Below are 16,988 nucleotides of genomic sequence, written 5' to 3' on the forward strand. Positions count from 1 at the left end.
AGATTTCAGTAGTACGGCTCACAGTCTGTCCCAAGATTTGAGTCTTTCCATCATAAAACTTCACAAAGTGAGACTTCTTTTTGGATAAATGTACTACCATGACAGTAATGACACATGTATGCTACAACTTACAAGACAATGAGTCATCTAAGTCTCATACCCAGGGATTCCTCTGCAATGTATTTAATGCGAAATATAGAATTCAGAAATAAGTTGATAATTAAATAACATTTTGCTGTTTGTTACTTTGTTCAAGAACACTCCAACCCATTCTCAGATAATATATAGCTCATATACGGTATATATAAAAAAATCAGGGGGTCATCCAGCAAATTTTTGAAATGAGGGTCAAAATGTAATCAAAACTTTAAGCAATTTAGAATCCAATATGGCCACCAAATACTATATTATTAACACAATGGGAATATAAAAGTTTGTCAGTTTCCTTGACAACAAGATGGTGACCCCCAAATTTCTTTCATTATTTTGAAAGAAACAGAAGCAGGCTTCCGTATGGCAAACTTTTGGGGTGATTTTAGGGGCAATTTCTTGGAGGCGCACTCTACCTTAAATACCTGTTTAGGCTAGACATGACAACTGATGAGAGTAGATACAAGACTGAAAGTGAACACTACGTGTAGTAGTACAGTTCCACTATATCAACAACACAGCAAGACTGATAGCGTGACACACCACAACAAACTCACTTGAAAAACAAACAAAACACAAATCCACAATATACACATAATTCTTAATAAATCTGTTAGAATCTGACGAGCCTGTTAGAGAGAATTAAGATCTCTACAGAAACCTGTTAGCAAAAATTGAGATGACTGAACTGACAATGACACAAAATGATTGTTAGTATAGTATATATTTTTACTTTTTAAATAATATGATTTTTAAGATTTATGATTTATAATTAAAAGAAAGAAAAAACAACATTACACAAAATTTTCGGTTTTTTTAAAAGTTTACTATTTTTTGCTTTATGTCAGATATTACCTTTGGTTACTTTTCGTTATGAAACAGATGACACTGTATCTCAATATCTCTCTAGATATCATACTATTTGACTACTGGGCACACAGATACACACACATAGACACCTAGGCCCGTACGGTGAAGTCCTTACTCACATTCCCAAACTTTTTCACGATGTCATCATGCCTCTGTTTAGTAGACTTACGCCAGATAAGACGGCCATCGCTCGCAATTATGACGGCAGGGGCATGCCCATCAACAGGCTAGTTATGCAGAGGTTAAAACATAAAAAAAGGAGAAAAATGCATACACCCCAAATACCATGCACATGCAGAGGATTGGTAAGTGCACAAGTTATGGAAAACGTTTGGGAATTTTAAAAAATGCAAGAAAGTGGTTGATTAATTGATTGATTGATTGATTGACAGGTGTCAAATCTAAGGTTAATTAACATATTACCAGAGACTCACTTCACTAAGAATTTGAAAATACACTATATGTTCAAGTTGCTTTTCAAGATCACTCTGAACACCATTATTAATAAAATAATTATGAGGGAAAAAAAGGAGATTAAAAAGATTATGAAGTACTAGTAATGTTAGATTATTAAAAGCATTTAAAATTTACCCCAATAGAAAAATAACATTAGTTAGCATGTGTTATTGTGTGGTCCCAAGAATAGAATTCGTGAGTTAGTTTGCCACGGCACATGGTGACGTGTATCACTGAAAACGTGTTGAAAACATACACGGTGTGTAACTGTAAGTCTATTTCTGCACTGTTATTTTCTTTCACTGATAGATAGAGTTCAAGTCAATGTGAGTGACAGTGTGTTATTGTAGCTGACAGATATGAAATCATACCATATCATAGTGGCTCAATCTGAGTAAAATCACATCCAGGAGAAAATGTATGTCATTTGATTTATTAATTTGAAGTCATGACTTATAAAATTTGCATAATATTTTGTATTATCATAATAGTATATATACAATATATGTATGTGTAATATCAGCCTCCACAGTGTTTTTTGATAAGGTGGATACCGAATATATACAATGAAATATTTCAGACCGAAAATTTCCAAATTTATTTTTTCCAGTAAATACACTTTGAGCCTACTCTGTAATCAGATTTTAATCAGATTGAATGAAAACTATGCATCAATATTTATCAAGATAAAATGTATGAAAAATGATAATTATTATTAAAAATGAGTCTGGTGAGTGAGTGAATGAATGAATGAGTTAATGACTGACTGACTGACTGACTGACTGACTGATTGATTGATTGATTGACTGACTTGGTGATCAACAGTGGTGAGTCTATGACTGAATCCAAATGTCAAGTTATAACTGTTGTGTGCTCCAATGTCAAATTGTATGTAATCGGATTGTACTGTACCAGGATATGACACAATGTTCAGTGACAGTCAATTACAGCATATCATGTACAGTCTGATGTAGTGATATGTGATGCCTGCCAAGTCTATCAGTCATACCATTCACTCAATATTAATATGTGTATTTGTGAACCGCTGAAATGTATTATGAATAACTATTATGATATCAAATGCTTGAGGACAAATATAGTTAGAATGTGAAATGTACTTGATGTCAAACAGTATGGTTGATACAACCGGTGATAATACACCAGTGTGTTTGCTTGAATGACGTGGATTAAGGAAAGACTTCTAGCAATGATACAATAGGGTAAAAACAACAATATATCTGATACAAAAAACATCAGCGTGTGCTTTTGGTGTAGGTTCAGACGATGCTTTTGTCGGTTTGTTTATATCTGTGGAAGTTATAATGTAACACTAACAGTCGTACTTAATTGTAATAAAATGTAGCACTCTATCAACAGAGTTGTGAGGTCCTAGCTCCTGTAGTGTTTATGCTTTGATAAGTTATTGACGCTGCATTCGTTTAAAGTACATTGTATCTCTTAGACTTTGTATGAACATTGTCTCATTGCTGCTTACTATGAGCAAGCAAACACACTGGAGTTTTTTTGCGGGTTGTATCTTCTATGCAAGTGAAAGTGACACTTGGCATACATGTAGGTACATTGTGATAAATAACAGAATAAATGTTATATATATCAGATTCTATTAATGTGAAATGTACATGAAATTATGAAAATTGCAAAATCATATCGTGATTAATAAAATGTACATGCATTCAATTATAATGAGATGATCTGTGTAAAAGTATAAAGCCATGGCATTTATGTGTTCTATATGATTCATATATGAAATGTACATGCATGCAAACTCCGATATGACTGACATAAATTGTACATATAATATTATGATATGAGTGATATGAAATGTTGATCAAATTCATGATATGATTGATGTGTGTTGTTGTGACAAGCAGATTCTGTGTTGGCAGGAGATACCATGATTTCAACAGTGTCACTCCCAAACAATGCTTAATGTTGCCATGGCAAGAAATCCATGACATGCCGACAATACAATGCTTTATGTTAGGAAAAAATCCTATGTGTTGTGACAAGTTGATATTCTGTGGTGGCAGGAGATACTGTGATTTATCAGTCACACTTACAAAGGAATGCTGTTTGTGTTAAGAAAAAAAATCATGACACACTGCATGTGATCAGATAATAGCTAGGTTTTGGAATATAACGTGATTGCAGTGGTGTAGAAATGTTATCTCACGTGATTGCAGTGGTTGAGAATATTGTCTTAACATGCCCCCCCCACCCTCCCCCTCCCCCTCCACTTCCAGTCAATTATTCCGTACTTGGTTTGTTTTTAAGTTAAATCTATGCACTGCTACTGCTATACATAGGTCTCACATGCACTCTTACTACTCATATAGACTACCAATAGTACATGCATTCTGTATACCAGTTCCATGCTATAAACATCTACTCACTGATTGGGCATCCTTCAAGTTACTTCTTGTCTTGGGTCTCAGCAAACCTTTAGGCTTCTTCCGTGTATCAAATACCACTCTCTTGTACACCATCACACCAATCTAAGTACATGATGACAACAACAGACACACATAATGTATCATGTATTACGCTTATAGACACTGTCTTTATTTTATTGGAATCTAACTTTTTGTAGGGTTTGTTGTTCTGGCCCTAAATGAAAGGGGAGCAGATGGTGTTGAAAGAGGGATATATCATTGTTGACATTATTATCCACACTCACATAAGATTATATTGTTGTATTTAGTATGTAAAGTTTGTTTAATAATACTGATCTACATGAAACATGTTAAATTACTTTGGCAGATGATATGAACACTTACATGTATATCACTACAACTTTTGAGTTGAAAAGTCTACAAAATATATGTTTGACAGTCACCATGGTCACTTTAAATAACCTTGTAATTATCCAGAGTTTGCTTCTTTTTTGAGAGAGAAAAAATATATTAGGAAGACACCAGTGGTTGTAGAGCTACTTACCTTGACAGCTGACTGTCTGAAGATAGCTTCAACCTCTAGACTTGGAGGAGCAGAACTGATTTTTTCTAGTTGGCTGAGTTCATTCACTTTGTTCAGTGCTCTCCTGGCAAAGGACTGGAACGAACATAAAGACTGGTTATCTATCAAATTGCAATATACTAAACATTCAAGTATGTTATGTAACAAGTACCACGGAATTCAAATTCCAATCATTACATGAGTTTTCTATTTTAAATACCGCATATTCTGGTTATTGGAAAAACAAAAGATTGTATAGTTTGGCCACTAGGAGTGCTGTTTAAAGCAGTTTTTGACCTAGAAATGAGGGCCATGATAATTTAGTACACCTATTGTCACTTGCCAGTGGTTCATGGCTACACCAGTTCAAAAAGCTATGTTTATTTCATTAAGGATGACACAGTGGCCAAGAAACTCACAGAGTGTGACTGTGTTACTCTTTCATATACTTCCATGAGAATGGCATCCATGGAGATTGAAGTTAGGTGATTTGCCAGGTCTTCTCTATATTGTTAAGATTAAGTTTAACCTACCTCCGCATGATGTGCAGCTCTACAGTCATAGTAACATTGACATACAGCAGTGTACAGGGTTGTTCTCCAGGGTAGGTACTTGACAGTTAATAGTGGTACAGATGTCTCCATACACATACATGCCCATAGTAAATACTCTAATACCTAATGAGACAGAACAATGTCATTTATGTATACAATGTAAAGTAAGGAAAATCTACCTGTGTTCCCCAAGCATTTTTATAGGGTTCCCAATCAATGTTCCTCACACAAAATTATGGTACAAGGGATGTAAATTTCTACCAGATTAGGGTTACTAACACTATGTCACCAAGTCCTTGAACATGGTCACCAAACGTGGTAAGACCTACTAGTGACGGAAATAAAGGGTTGAAATACTGGATATGTGAAATCAAATACTGACCTTTGCTGAATGTCCCAATGTCATCAAATGTCTGGATACACTATAGATGTGAATGGTACCTGTAATTGAAATTATTACATGGCTTCATCACTATCTGTACAATGTAGAATGATTTATGCAAGCTTAAAATCCACATTGTCATAATACCAGTCTACACTTTTAATAGTCTGTAAGGAATGCCATGATGGGGCGCCCTCACGCATCAACCAACCCCTTTATATTGAGCAGGTCGGTGAGGGCAGCATGACACAACATATTCTTACATTCTATCTACACTTCCGATTAGAATCTCCACATATCAATGAAAAACAAATTCTGAGCACAACAAGAGGGTCGGTCTAGTACTAAGTGGTACATTATCTATATATCACATTGCTACAACAGCAGACAATTTTTATATAATCACTTGATGAAGTGAACTTTATTCCACCAGATAGTGAACCAGAAAAAAATTCTACTATCATGATAAACGTAAAGTTTAAATTCAACAATACAATTTCCCGTACAGCCTTTTTTTGGAAGGGTAGGTGTAACTTAGGAGATACTTGAAGGCAAGTTTAAAGAAGCTGGACAGAAATGCAACTTTATGCACAATAATAATGATGGGAATGCAGCACAAAACATTTCAAATTTTGATAAATTTGGTTATTTTTGTGCCAAAGTGTTACTGTTTCTGGTCTGGTTAGCAGACGATTAAAATCCTCCATTGTACTCTTGTCATGTACATCACAAGTTATGTCAAGTTTCACGGGTGGAGATGGGGTGGGTTATCTTGATCTAACACACCTAAACATTCAATGCTAAGTATATTTTGATGTGTGCATGTCCATTATATGTAAACTTTAGAATGTACATACCATTATATACCAGCCAACAGAGTGCCTCCTTTGGTAAAACCACCTGGGTGATAAGTCTGAGGAAGGACAGAATCTTGATGCCTCTAGTGACAGATTCAGTATTCTGTAGTTTAGGGTCTGTCATCAATACTACTTGGTAGTTACAGATACTCTTGCCATACAAAGCACGGAACTGTAAATAGATTAACATTACATAGACATAACTTAGTTTTGCCTTCATTATAGGGTTAAATAGGAATCAGGTAAACCAAAACATGTGAAGCACTTCACAAGGTCCACTCTGATTGGTTAAATAGGAATCAGGTAAACCAAAACATGTGAAGCATTTCACAATGTCCACTCTGATTGGTTAATTTGGAATCAGGTAAACCAAAACATGTGAAGCACTTCACAAGTTCCACTCCGATTGGTTAATTTGGAATCAGGTAAACCAAAACATGTGAAGCATTTCAGAAGGTCCACCCTGATTGGTTAAATAGGAATCAGGTAAACCAAAACATGTGAAGCATTTCATGAGGTCCTTTCTAATTAGCCTACCTGTAAATTTGAACCATGATCGATACTACACTATTCTGGGGCGCGTTCGATTTGCACAATCATAATCATGATTTATCAATTACAATCATGATTTTGCGTTTGATAAATACCAATCACAATCATGATTGGTAATCATAGTAATCATGCCCCGAACCATGATTGACGTGATTACAAGATGGCGGACAAGGTAATCATAGGGGGATCGCATGCCCGTGGCTGACAGCAAGTTAGAAATGACGGAAAACATTATGTAAATAAGTTGTGTTCGGTCAGATTGGTAATTTGTTATCATTGTAATCATTTTGACGATGTAAAATCATTTAATTTATCGGAAATGTGAGAAACTTTTTTAAAATGTTTACATGTAAGTAATCGTAATCGTGATTGAGCGTTTTCTTTACAACCTCGTTTCGAGAAATGATGTCAGATTAATCACAATCATGTTTGGGCAAATCAAATGCGCCCCAGCTATCCTAACTGACATTTTGATTTTTTTGAATTTTTGCTATCATTCCAAAGATGACTATTCAAAGATGTACAGCTATTACAGATTGAAAGAACAGGTTTATATTGTTTGATGTCAATTTCCGCATCCATTATTTCTTGCGAGATTTCACAATTTTCACAATTTTATTATTTTTTTCTTGAATACATAAAAAAAGTTTAGGGTCGGTGTGATAAACTTATGGTTGGTTCTGTCACTGGAACCAAACAGTCTTTTTGTAAACCTTACAAGTTACAGTAGTGGTTAGGTATGTTTTGCTAACTGCTAGTCACTCATAAAACATTACAGAGAACATGCTGGAGAATAAGTGGTAACTTTGTGGTTGCTGTCTCTTCAAATGCCACAATACTCAACTAAGTTGGCCATCACTTCCGGCCCCAAAACGTCTTGTGAACAGTGCTCCTAGTGGCTAAACCATCAACCTTTTTTATCTAGCTATTAGCTAACTGGCATATGGCATACTGTCAAAGTCATTGTTTTCACTTACTGTTAAACTTGCTTTTTCATTTTCCATCCCACCAGGGAAGAAGATTTCCTTGACAGTTTCAATATCAGTGATATCTTCAATGTGTCTATCACCAAACTGGTCTAGGTAGCGGCCATAACACTGCCACAGGGCCATGTTATATTCCTGTGTGACAAAAAGAGACAATATATAAATTATAATTATATATATATGTAATCATTTTTTTCCACATGCTTAGAAGCTTGTTGACTTTTTTTGATAATTGCCTTACTAAGATAAGGTATTCAGATAATTCTTCATTAATGTATACCATGATATGAGATGTCCAATGTTCTTTCATATAACTTTGCCAAGGTATAGCAACTTATACCACGCACAAGCTAAGTTAAACAAAAAATATGGAATATATACGCTGGTCGTTTTTACGTCATGACAATGTGTGTCTACATCACTAGTTCTACTGTGTTCAAAATATGAGTCAAAACGTTCAAAATTGTCACTACTGTCCTCGATTTTTCTTTCATATTACTGGTGCTGGTATAATCATGCTATTCTCCAATATTTTTATTCATTCCGCTGGAAAACACGCTTGACTTAAGGATTGTCACTACTCACCTAGCAACTCATAGTGACAAGCCCCCTTAGGTCACTCGTATTTTCATTGACTGAACAAAGAAAAATATTGGGGAATAACATCTAATTGTTTTAATTAATAATTTTCATCTGAAATAATTGTTATAGAAATAAATTTCCAATCATTCACAAATAATATCAACGTGGTCATGAGCTCAAATGCAATAATTTCTTTCGAAAAATATGTAATAATTGTATAATTCTAAAACTCGCCTACATACATCTAAATTATTCAGTATCACTTGTGACAACAATAACACTACTTACTTTGACTGAGACCAAAAAGTCTCCCATTTCAATAAGTCTTGTGAGGTACAACATTCTTGGTAGTCTGGATTCATATTTATTCCACAAACCAAACAGTGTGTCTGCGCTGTTGAATTAAGTAAAGCAATGACACGGTCATTAGTGGGTTTATCAACAAAAAATATTAACACTTTCATAACAACACTACATTTTAATGTAACGGTTACAACTTACATAACTTTTCGAGTATTTTGAGTAACGACTCACATTTTGTACTATAGAAGGTGCAAGACCAACAGAGTAGTACGTATTTCACAATTTTCAGGTGCATCACCTCGTGATAGAGAGGTAAAATTAAATACAAATAATAAAATTATTGTCCTGAAAGCACGTTATGAAATATATAGTAGTTTGCACAAAATTAAAACATGCAAGTCCCATACACAGAATGTAAACTGAATCGCAAAATTACATGATTGATATGAACGAGATCATTGCTGAGCTAGCAGTGTAAGTGGACTGTTGTGTGACTAAACTTACGCTCGTGAGCTGGCCTCGTCATACTTCCTCTTGTATCCTGGTGCCACTTTCTTTTTCGTAAATTGAATAAACAGTTTGCATTCATCTTCAAATGCGGCAATTACTGGATTCTTTTTGTCGGTATAATACGTTGAAGGCTGCGGTCTCACAGATTGTGCAGCTTTATGCTGCAGGACGGCCGCCATTTTACCAACAAACGAGTTGCTAGGACGAAACTATTACATATCTAATATTAGGGATGGTGATGTAATATGGTAAGATTGATCATGAGTTTCTGGGATGATATATTGTTCTTTATGGATTTATGAGTTATCAATAACAGTAAATATCTCTCAAATGAGGATATAATGCAAACTGTGTGTGCAAAAAAATTAAAACGATGTGTGCATTATTCAAACATTCCTGCTGAAAAATAGTTTCTCCTGGGTTACCCCTACCTCGTTTTCGACACCTACCGGAAGTTGCCGACTGCTTCATTTGTGGGGTCAGTGTGTTTCAAATTTGCCTTCCGCCTGTAAACCTAAAAGCGGTCGATTTAATAATTTACTGTTTCTTGCATAGCGATGAGATATTAATAGGATGCTATTTTAAGATAATACGAAGTTAAATCGAAATGGTGTCTTTGTATTTTTGACATTATAAAAAACAGCTGTGGTAAATGCATAAGGATCCGGATGATATGCAGGCCACAGGATCAGGAATCAGAAGCAATAAGTCCTGCTTGCAGACGGTGCACGCGTTTCGTTCACAGAGGGAAGGGACGACTTACTCCACATGCAAGCAGGACTAGTATGATAAGTGTAAGACCAAAGGCTTAGCAAACATGTTTGTGCATACGCAGAATAGCTAGGAAAGATCACACCCCAAAATTGTCGCTATGGGCGTGATATTCAGTTTGTAGTCATCCATTCTGTTAGTGTTAGAACAGTGGTACATAACTTTCCACAGAAATGAGATATGAAAAAACTTTTAAAAGAAGGAGAGACAATGAGACATGGCCCTTACATGTATGGAAGGTTTTCACTTTTCTTACTTATATGAAAGTCAGTTGGAAAGGTGCAACAACTTTTAACCATCCTAACGATCTGCATTATTTCCTTGCAGTACATGTGTCTGTAATACTAACCTGGGAAGTATCATGTCAGAACAACCGGCATACACTACCATTGGTACAGCTACAGCAAACTTTGGCATCGTGTGTATGCTATCTGACCATGACAGAATTTCAGGAAAGGTGAAAGAAAGATACCAAGATTTCTGTGTTACCGAGTTAGATGTCGATGGAAAACCAGTCAGTTTGCTAGCTGGTATACAGGATGAAACATCTACATGTACAACCACAGAAAATTGGCAGAACGACAACAAGCCAGACTTGGAAAAAGGTATGGAAAAGGAAGAAACATGGAAAAGAAAACCTGAACAAAAATGGCAAGCAAAGAATAACACTGACCTCAATCATATTTTGAGTGACTGTGTGAGTGAAGAAATTGTAAAGAAATTGAAAACATTCTCTGAGCATCATAGTCATTGTCATGGTGCTACTTATCACCAAGGCGACCAGGATCAAGCTGGTGATGATGATGATGATGATGATGATGATGATGATGATGATGATGATGATAATAATAACTTGTCGCTTGGAGTATTCGAAAGCAAAGATGTGAGATCAAAACTCCACCACTGTGTCAAACAACTCTACCCACACATGAGAACTATTACCAAGAGACAAGAGGGTCAGGCAGGAAGTGAAGTAATAGTTTCTCTTGATCCACTTTATCTGGATTATAGAGATTATCTCAGTCCTCAACAGATAAATAACTTATTTCAATTCATAGATTCTAAAGAAGGAAACACGTCTTTACATTTAAAGGTCGGTGACTGCAAAGAGAAAAGGACTGCCATTCACAGACTGGTAGCTAAACATTTTGGTTCGATGGTTGAAACCAAGACATTTGTTGGCAATTTCAAATCAAAATCACCAGATGAAGAAACCTCCATTGTGGTGAGGTTCAGAGACAAATTCCAGAGAAAGGGAACAAAAAGAAAATTTCCTGGTGGAAATAATCAGATGTTGGAGTACACTGGTAAGAGTTACAATAATGTATACATGATTTTTGCATGTTTGAACCTATACTTAAATATATATTAAAATATATATTTTTTCTGTGTGAGTGTCTAGTTCAGGTTTTCCATTGTTTTCCAAATGGTCCCTGTGTTGTTTATTTAGTCTTCTACCCTTTAAATTGGAACAATATACTCCAACCTTCACCTATATGACATCATGAATGTACAAATTTAGATATCTCATACTCTCTACACATTAATAATAATGCACAGATCTATCAATGAACAATTGTAGTAGTATTTCATTTGTACTGTTCATGCACACAGCCTTCATAATGAAAAAGGAAGACACTGAAACCCTGGATGCAATTCAGAAAATTGCCATGGCAACAAATACCCATCCTTCCCAGGTCAGTTATGCAGGAATGAAAGACAAGAAAGCCATAACTACACAAGCCATGGTTATTAGAAATGTCTCTCCATCGAGGTAGGTCAATGTCATGACAACCGTATTTACAGATCTTTACATCAGAGAGTCAGAGACAAGACTCCATCAAGGTCAATGTAATAATTAATAACTTTACCAATTGAGAATCAAGAGAAGTGGCTTCACCAAAGTCAGTGCCATACTCAGCTCAGAGTGTTTACTACGGTAGTCATTTCATCAAAGATTGAGTCAGAGAGATGTGATTTCACCAGTAGTATGGGTCTGGCAGTACCAACACAGTTTTAATTCCCCCCCCCCCCCCCCCGAACAGCCCCCTCTGTAGGTGTCCCATGTCACCTACAGTGGGTTTATGTCATAAGCAGTTACTTGTCATTTGATCACACAGTTTGAAACGAGACTCCACAAAGGTCAATGTTGAACTTCAAGTGTTTACTAGTCAGTATGGTGGATGAAAATAAAGTCCAATTAAGATTGGAATAATTAGTCATGAGATTGACTATATCACTATGTCTATTTTGAGGCTATAATTAAAACTATTGAGATTGACCTACATTAAACCACATGGTGACCTCAACTACTGTGTTGTTGCTATAGGTTACAAGCTGCCAGTACCAACAGAGCCTTAAAGAACATTACCATAGGAAATATCCAAAGATGTTCTGGTCCTTTACAACTAGGAAAACTGGGTGGCAATCATTTTAATATCATAGTAAGAGATGTGAAAAGATATGATGATATGTGCGATACTTCACAGGATGGTGATATGCAGGGCATCATATCACTTGCTGTCAACAATTTACAGGTATACTACATAGTATTTTATACAAATTAATTCCTTTTATTCTCACAAATGGTTCATAATTTAATACCTTGGGGAAAAGTATGTAAGTTGTTTTATTTGGCTGTATATTAGCTCTGTAGCTTTATCTTTTATCTCATGGTTTTTGAAGTGTTAGAATATACCACTAGGTTTGTTGGTGGGGCCGGGTGTATTGCGTACAGTAGTGTGTTAGTCAGTCAGTCAGTCAGTCAGTCAGTCAGACAGACAGACAGACAGACAACCAGCCAACCAGCCAACCTGTTAGTTTGTTGTGTGCAATAGTCAGTAAGTTAATTTGTTACTTAGTCAGTCAGTCAGTCAGTCAGTCAGTCAGTCAGTCAGTCAGTCAGTCAGTCAGTCAGTCAGTCGGACAGCCAACCTGGTTAGTTCGTTAGTTAGTCAGTCAGTCAGTTAGTTAGTTGGTTAGTTAGTTACAATGTAGTTAGTTAGTTAGTTAGTTAGTTAGCTAGTTCGCCAGTTAGGTAGGTAGGTATGTAGTTAGGGAATTAGTTCGCCAGCTAGCTAGTTAGTTAGCTAGTTAGCTAGTCAGTTATTTAATTACACTTGCTAGTTATTCCCTGACTACTTTAGTTAGTCAGTCAGTTAGGTCAATGATCTCTTTGTTGTCTTAATATTTAAAGTTTAAATTCCAAGGTAATCATAGACACACCGACACACACACAAGATCTCTTTATTCAATTGACAGAAAAGAGGGTTTGTAAATTACTATGGTAGACAACGGTTTGGTTCAACTGAGAGTTCAGCTACAGCAGATCGCATAGGACTAGCCTTACTACAAGGAAACATGGTGAGTTTTTACCACAGAGACAAATACAAACAACTTGTAGTTAGGTGACACTGCTAATTGCAATTAATGAGTTCATACACCATGTCTCAACTACTTTGTGTTTCAACTCATCACCTACAGTGCATGAACAATACTGCCATTGACTCAGTATTAAAGGGGAACGCCACTCCAGGAGATAGAGACATTTTCATAAACTATGGGTTCTGGAGAATCATTTCATGATTTTACATCACATACAAATACTTGTAATTTCAGCGAAAAATCAAGTTGATCTTCTGCCTCTGTAGGGTATCTTTGGGCAAGATTGCCTCATGGAAGTGAGCAGAAATGATTATTCGTGGGTGAACAATAAGTATTCATGAGATGTTTTACGCTGAAGGGAATAAGCACTTAGGAGTCATGAATATTCATTTTGTGCAGTGGCATTCCCCTTTAAAACTACAACCCTGTAATGGCACTCAGTGTTGTAGTGCCATTGACACAGATTCAAGATAGGACTTTTGAAATCTACTTCCCATACAGAGATTCAATAATGAGAACAGACTGAGGGTAATCCTTTTCTATGCTCATTTAAGAAGTGTACTGTCAGTATGTTTCCTAGTCTGTAAGATACATCCTGTCAGTGCACCCTTACCCATCAGATACCCCTCTCAGGGTAGGCCAATGAGGGTGTAACAACATTGCATCTCTTACAGTCAACCATTTTCCTCTTTTATAAAAAAAATAGCTTTTATTTGTAGGTAATAAACTTTGACATTTTTTGGGATTCAAGTAAGGCAGAAGTTTTAACCAGACTTGGACTTGTCCTTTTATTCGAACTCATTTTTTTTTTCCATTTGCCATTTATCATTGTTGAGTAGAAGGCGGCAATAGACTTGTTTTTCCATCCTGATGGTGACAACAACTCAGTAACTCATAGCAACGACCCAGGGAACCATGGCAACAATCCAGTGAACCATGCCAAACGACACTGGCAGACCTCCCACAATGCCAAAGAGACTCTAGCACTGATGCCAGGTTATAAAAGTAGAGAGTGTATGATACTAAAGGCGTTACACAGACATGGTCAAAGTGAAGAAGGCTGCAGCAAGGCGTTGATGGCTATACCTCATTCTATGCGACTCCTTTATGTACATAGCTATTGTAGTCTGGTATGGAATCACATGGCAACTCACAGAATACAGACTTATGGATATCGAGTGGTGGAAGGTGATCTAGTTGAAGTTAAGGAAGGCAGTAACAAAAAGGTAAGTTTAGTTACCATGCGTTGCACATGTCATTTTGTCACGGTTGGTTTTGCCTAGTAACAACAAGGTAAGTTTAGATACCATGCTTTGTCATAGTTGGTTTTGCCTATCTATGTAGTTAGATCTGTAACGATGCAGTAGCCTATGGTAACTGTAAGTAGACAAGCACTATTGTAGCTACAAATCCAGTGATGTACACGGATTATGGTTGTTGGTTCATTCCAGTGTGGAAAGTACAGAAACATGGTTGTGGGTTCATCCCAGTGTGGAAAGTACAGAAACACCTACAAGGAGTAGTCTGTTAGGTATTAGGTGCCAAATAAAAAATACTGTGTTTCAGATAACCTATTAACTGACCCTAAGTTTAGGCCGCTGACCCTAAATATTTTTTATATGACAAAAAGGCAAAATTACTTCTATTTCCCTGTAGATTTTCTTGCCAAAGTACTAGTGTCTTTGGTTAATCTTTTTTTTAATCACATTCCTGAGAGAAACAATGACTTTTCAGCACAGTCTACATAACTTAGACTTATTTATTGTGTTCTACTACTTCATAATTATCTTCATTAACTTCTTGTACACCTCATTAACTGTTATGGAAGTATTGTGACCAATGAGTATCTTATCTTTGGGTTGAAGTAATTAAACAAATAATGTAAAATTAAATTAAATCCCGACCTACCTAAACTATTTTCTGAAGTCATGTTATCAAAAACAAACATTTTTTTTTATTGTTGCTTTAGATATCACAAAGAAGTATGCCTAGACTGTTTGTAAATGGCCTAATAAAATATAACACACAAGCTGTTTAACTTACTAAAAAGCATTGAGATTTGATCTTTCCTGACAAGCCCATGCATAGTCATAGAGCTGACCTCTAAAGGAGGTTTGTTGAAAAATTGTTCTTCAGACTTCCTTCAATTGTTAACACTGATAGCAATCACTTCTTTGTTATTTTTTTTCCACTGTGTTAGGTGTGTCATGCAACTGTTGAAGATATCAAAACCGATCGATATTCCATTATGGATGTTGTCTTACCATTGCCTGGCAACAACATCACCATGCCAGCACACTGTATTCGTGAGAAGTACCATCAATTTTTTGAATCAGATAGTCTCAAGTTTGAACAATTCAGGATCCCATCTCTTAAGATGAACATTTCAGGTGATTATAGGAAACTGATTGCGTTGCCATGGAATCTAACATGGGACTTTGTTGAAGATAAGTGTGAAGTCGCCAAGGATAACCCAAGCAAAATGGAAGAAGTGTTAAAAAGTGACAGTCTTGATGTTGACATAGATACGGATGAAGCTGAGGAAAAGAACCAAGTTAATGTTGCTAATTACAGAAATGAAAGAGACAGCTTAAGCAATAAGTCTGTTACTACAGCAATAAAGATTTCATTTAGTCTTCGGCCATCCTCTTATGCAACAGTTTGTTTACGAGAGATTTTATCTTATCAGGACTGATCTTGCAAATACCATGGATATTATTAGATATTATTCCCCAATATTTTTCGAGTCACTAGACGAGTAATGACAACCCTTAGATCATGAGCATTTTCCGGATGAATGAAGAAAAATATTGGGGATAATATAATTAGACCATCGCGAGTAATATATAAAAACAATCAAGAAAAGTAATCATATGTCACTTTTGAGCGTTTTGACTCATATTTCAATCCCACCAGAATCAATGACATACTTTTTAGACATTTGTTGCCATGACATAGACGCACGTGTTGTGATGTAGAATGACCAGAGTTAAACCTGGCCTGTGCATGGTATAAGGTGAGATACCTACATTGTAGATGACATCCATATACCTGGTGGATTTGTCATAAGAAAGGCAATATTTAGAATTTCTTTTGTGAGTGCGATAGTCACCTAAAGATAGAAGTTTGGTATACGTATACAACACTGTAATCCAACATTTATAGTGCTCCTAATCAAAGTCATCATCGTAAACCACAGCCTCTTTTACGGCACTGTCCAAGATTTCGTTGCTTCAGCAGAAGTATGTGCTCTGGCTTACAAGAATGATCTATGTATGACAAATGAAGTATTGTAACACACAGCTGCATTACTGGACTTGTCCTCATGCATTGATGTAGATTTAGCTATAGTAGTCACAATATTGCCCACACAGTGGCAAAGTTGAATAACAGTTTAATTTGATAGCGCCACCACACAGGTGTACAGTTATTCATTGTTGCCAAATAAACCCTGTCTATTGGATGACATCATCACAGCTAGATGTATGGAATGATGTATAACAATAACTGTAAAACCTTAAAAGGTGCCAACTTTGAAATTTGTTATGATTGAAGTTATCAGTACAGGCACAATTGTGACACCTCTTTGATTAGACCCAACTAAATTTTGTACAAAAGAACAAAGTTGACTTTGGTAATGTATCAATATGTTGCA

At 36.0% G+C, this 16,988-nt stretch overlaps 2 protein-coding genes across 2 annotated transcripts in view; one reads left to right on the forward strand and one right to left on the reverse strand.

Moving 5' to 3' along the window:
- Positions 1-9,357, reverse strand: part of LOC144435415 (cilia- and flagella-associated protein 54-like) — a 70,575-nt gene extending 61,218 nt beyond the window's left edge. The window contains exons 1-8 of the mRNA XM_078124014.1: positions 9,173-9,357; positions 8,654-8,759; positions 7,775-7,918; positions 6,246-6,417; positions 5,389-5,447; positions 4,986-5,129; positions 4,435-4,548; positions 3,891-3,992 (exon numbers count right to left, since the gene is read on the reverse strand). Of these exons, the coding sequence (XP_077980140.1) occupies positions 3,891-3,992; positions 4,435-4,548; positions 4,986-5,129; positions 5,389-5,447; positions 6,246-6,417; positions 7,775-7,918; positions 8,654-8,759; positions 9,173-9,357 (1,026 nt within the window). The remainder of the gene's footprint in view (positions 1-3,890; positions 3,993-4,434; positions 4,549-4,985; positions 5,130-5,388; positions 5,448-6,245; positions 6,418-7,774; positions 7,919-8,653; positions 8,760-9,172) is intronic.
- A 953-nt stretch (positions 9,358-10,310) lies between these two features.
- Positions 10,311-16,028, forward strand: LOC144435425 (pseudouridylate synthase PUS7L-like). Its single transcript, XM_078124024.1, has 7 exons — positions 10,311-10,646; positions 10,809-11,256; positions 11,564-11,723; positions 12,279-12,486; positions 13,211-13,312; positions 14,173-14,559; positions 15,534-16,028. The coding sequence occupies exons 1-7, from the start codon at positions 10,311-10,313 to the stop codon at positions 16,026-16,028; spliced, it is 2,136 nt and encodes a 711-aa protein (XP_077980150.1).
- Positions 16,029-16,988: the final 960 nt, after the last annotated feature.

Source organism: Glandiceps talaboti, chromosome 1, assembly GCF_964340395.1.
Source record: "Glandiceps talaboti chromosome 1, keGlaTala1.1, whole genome shotgun sequence".
In the NCBI taxonomy this organism is placed as follows: Eukaryota; Metazoa; Hemichordata; class Enteropneusta; family Spengelidae; genus Glandiceps; species Glandiceps talaboti.

Excerpts from the sequence above, each read along its gene's own strand:
- LOC144435425 (XM_078124024.1), top strand. The coding sequence starts at position 10,311 with ATGTCAGAACAACCGGCATACACTACCATTGGTACAGCTACAGCAAAC. Across the intron at positions 11,724-12,278 it reads AGAAATGTCTCTCCATCGAG|GTTACAAGCTGCCAGTACCA; the intron begins GTAGGTCAATGT and ends TTGTTGCTATAG. Across the intron at positions 13,313-14,172 it reads CCTTACTACAAGGAAACATG|AAGGCGGCAATAGACTTGTT; the intron begins GTGAGTTTTTAC and ends ATTGTTGAGTAG.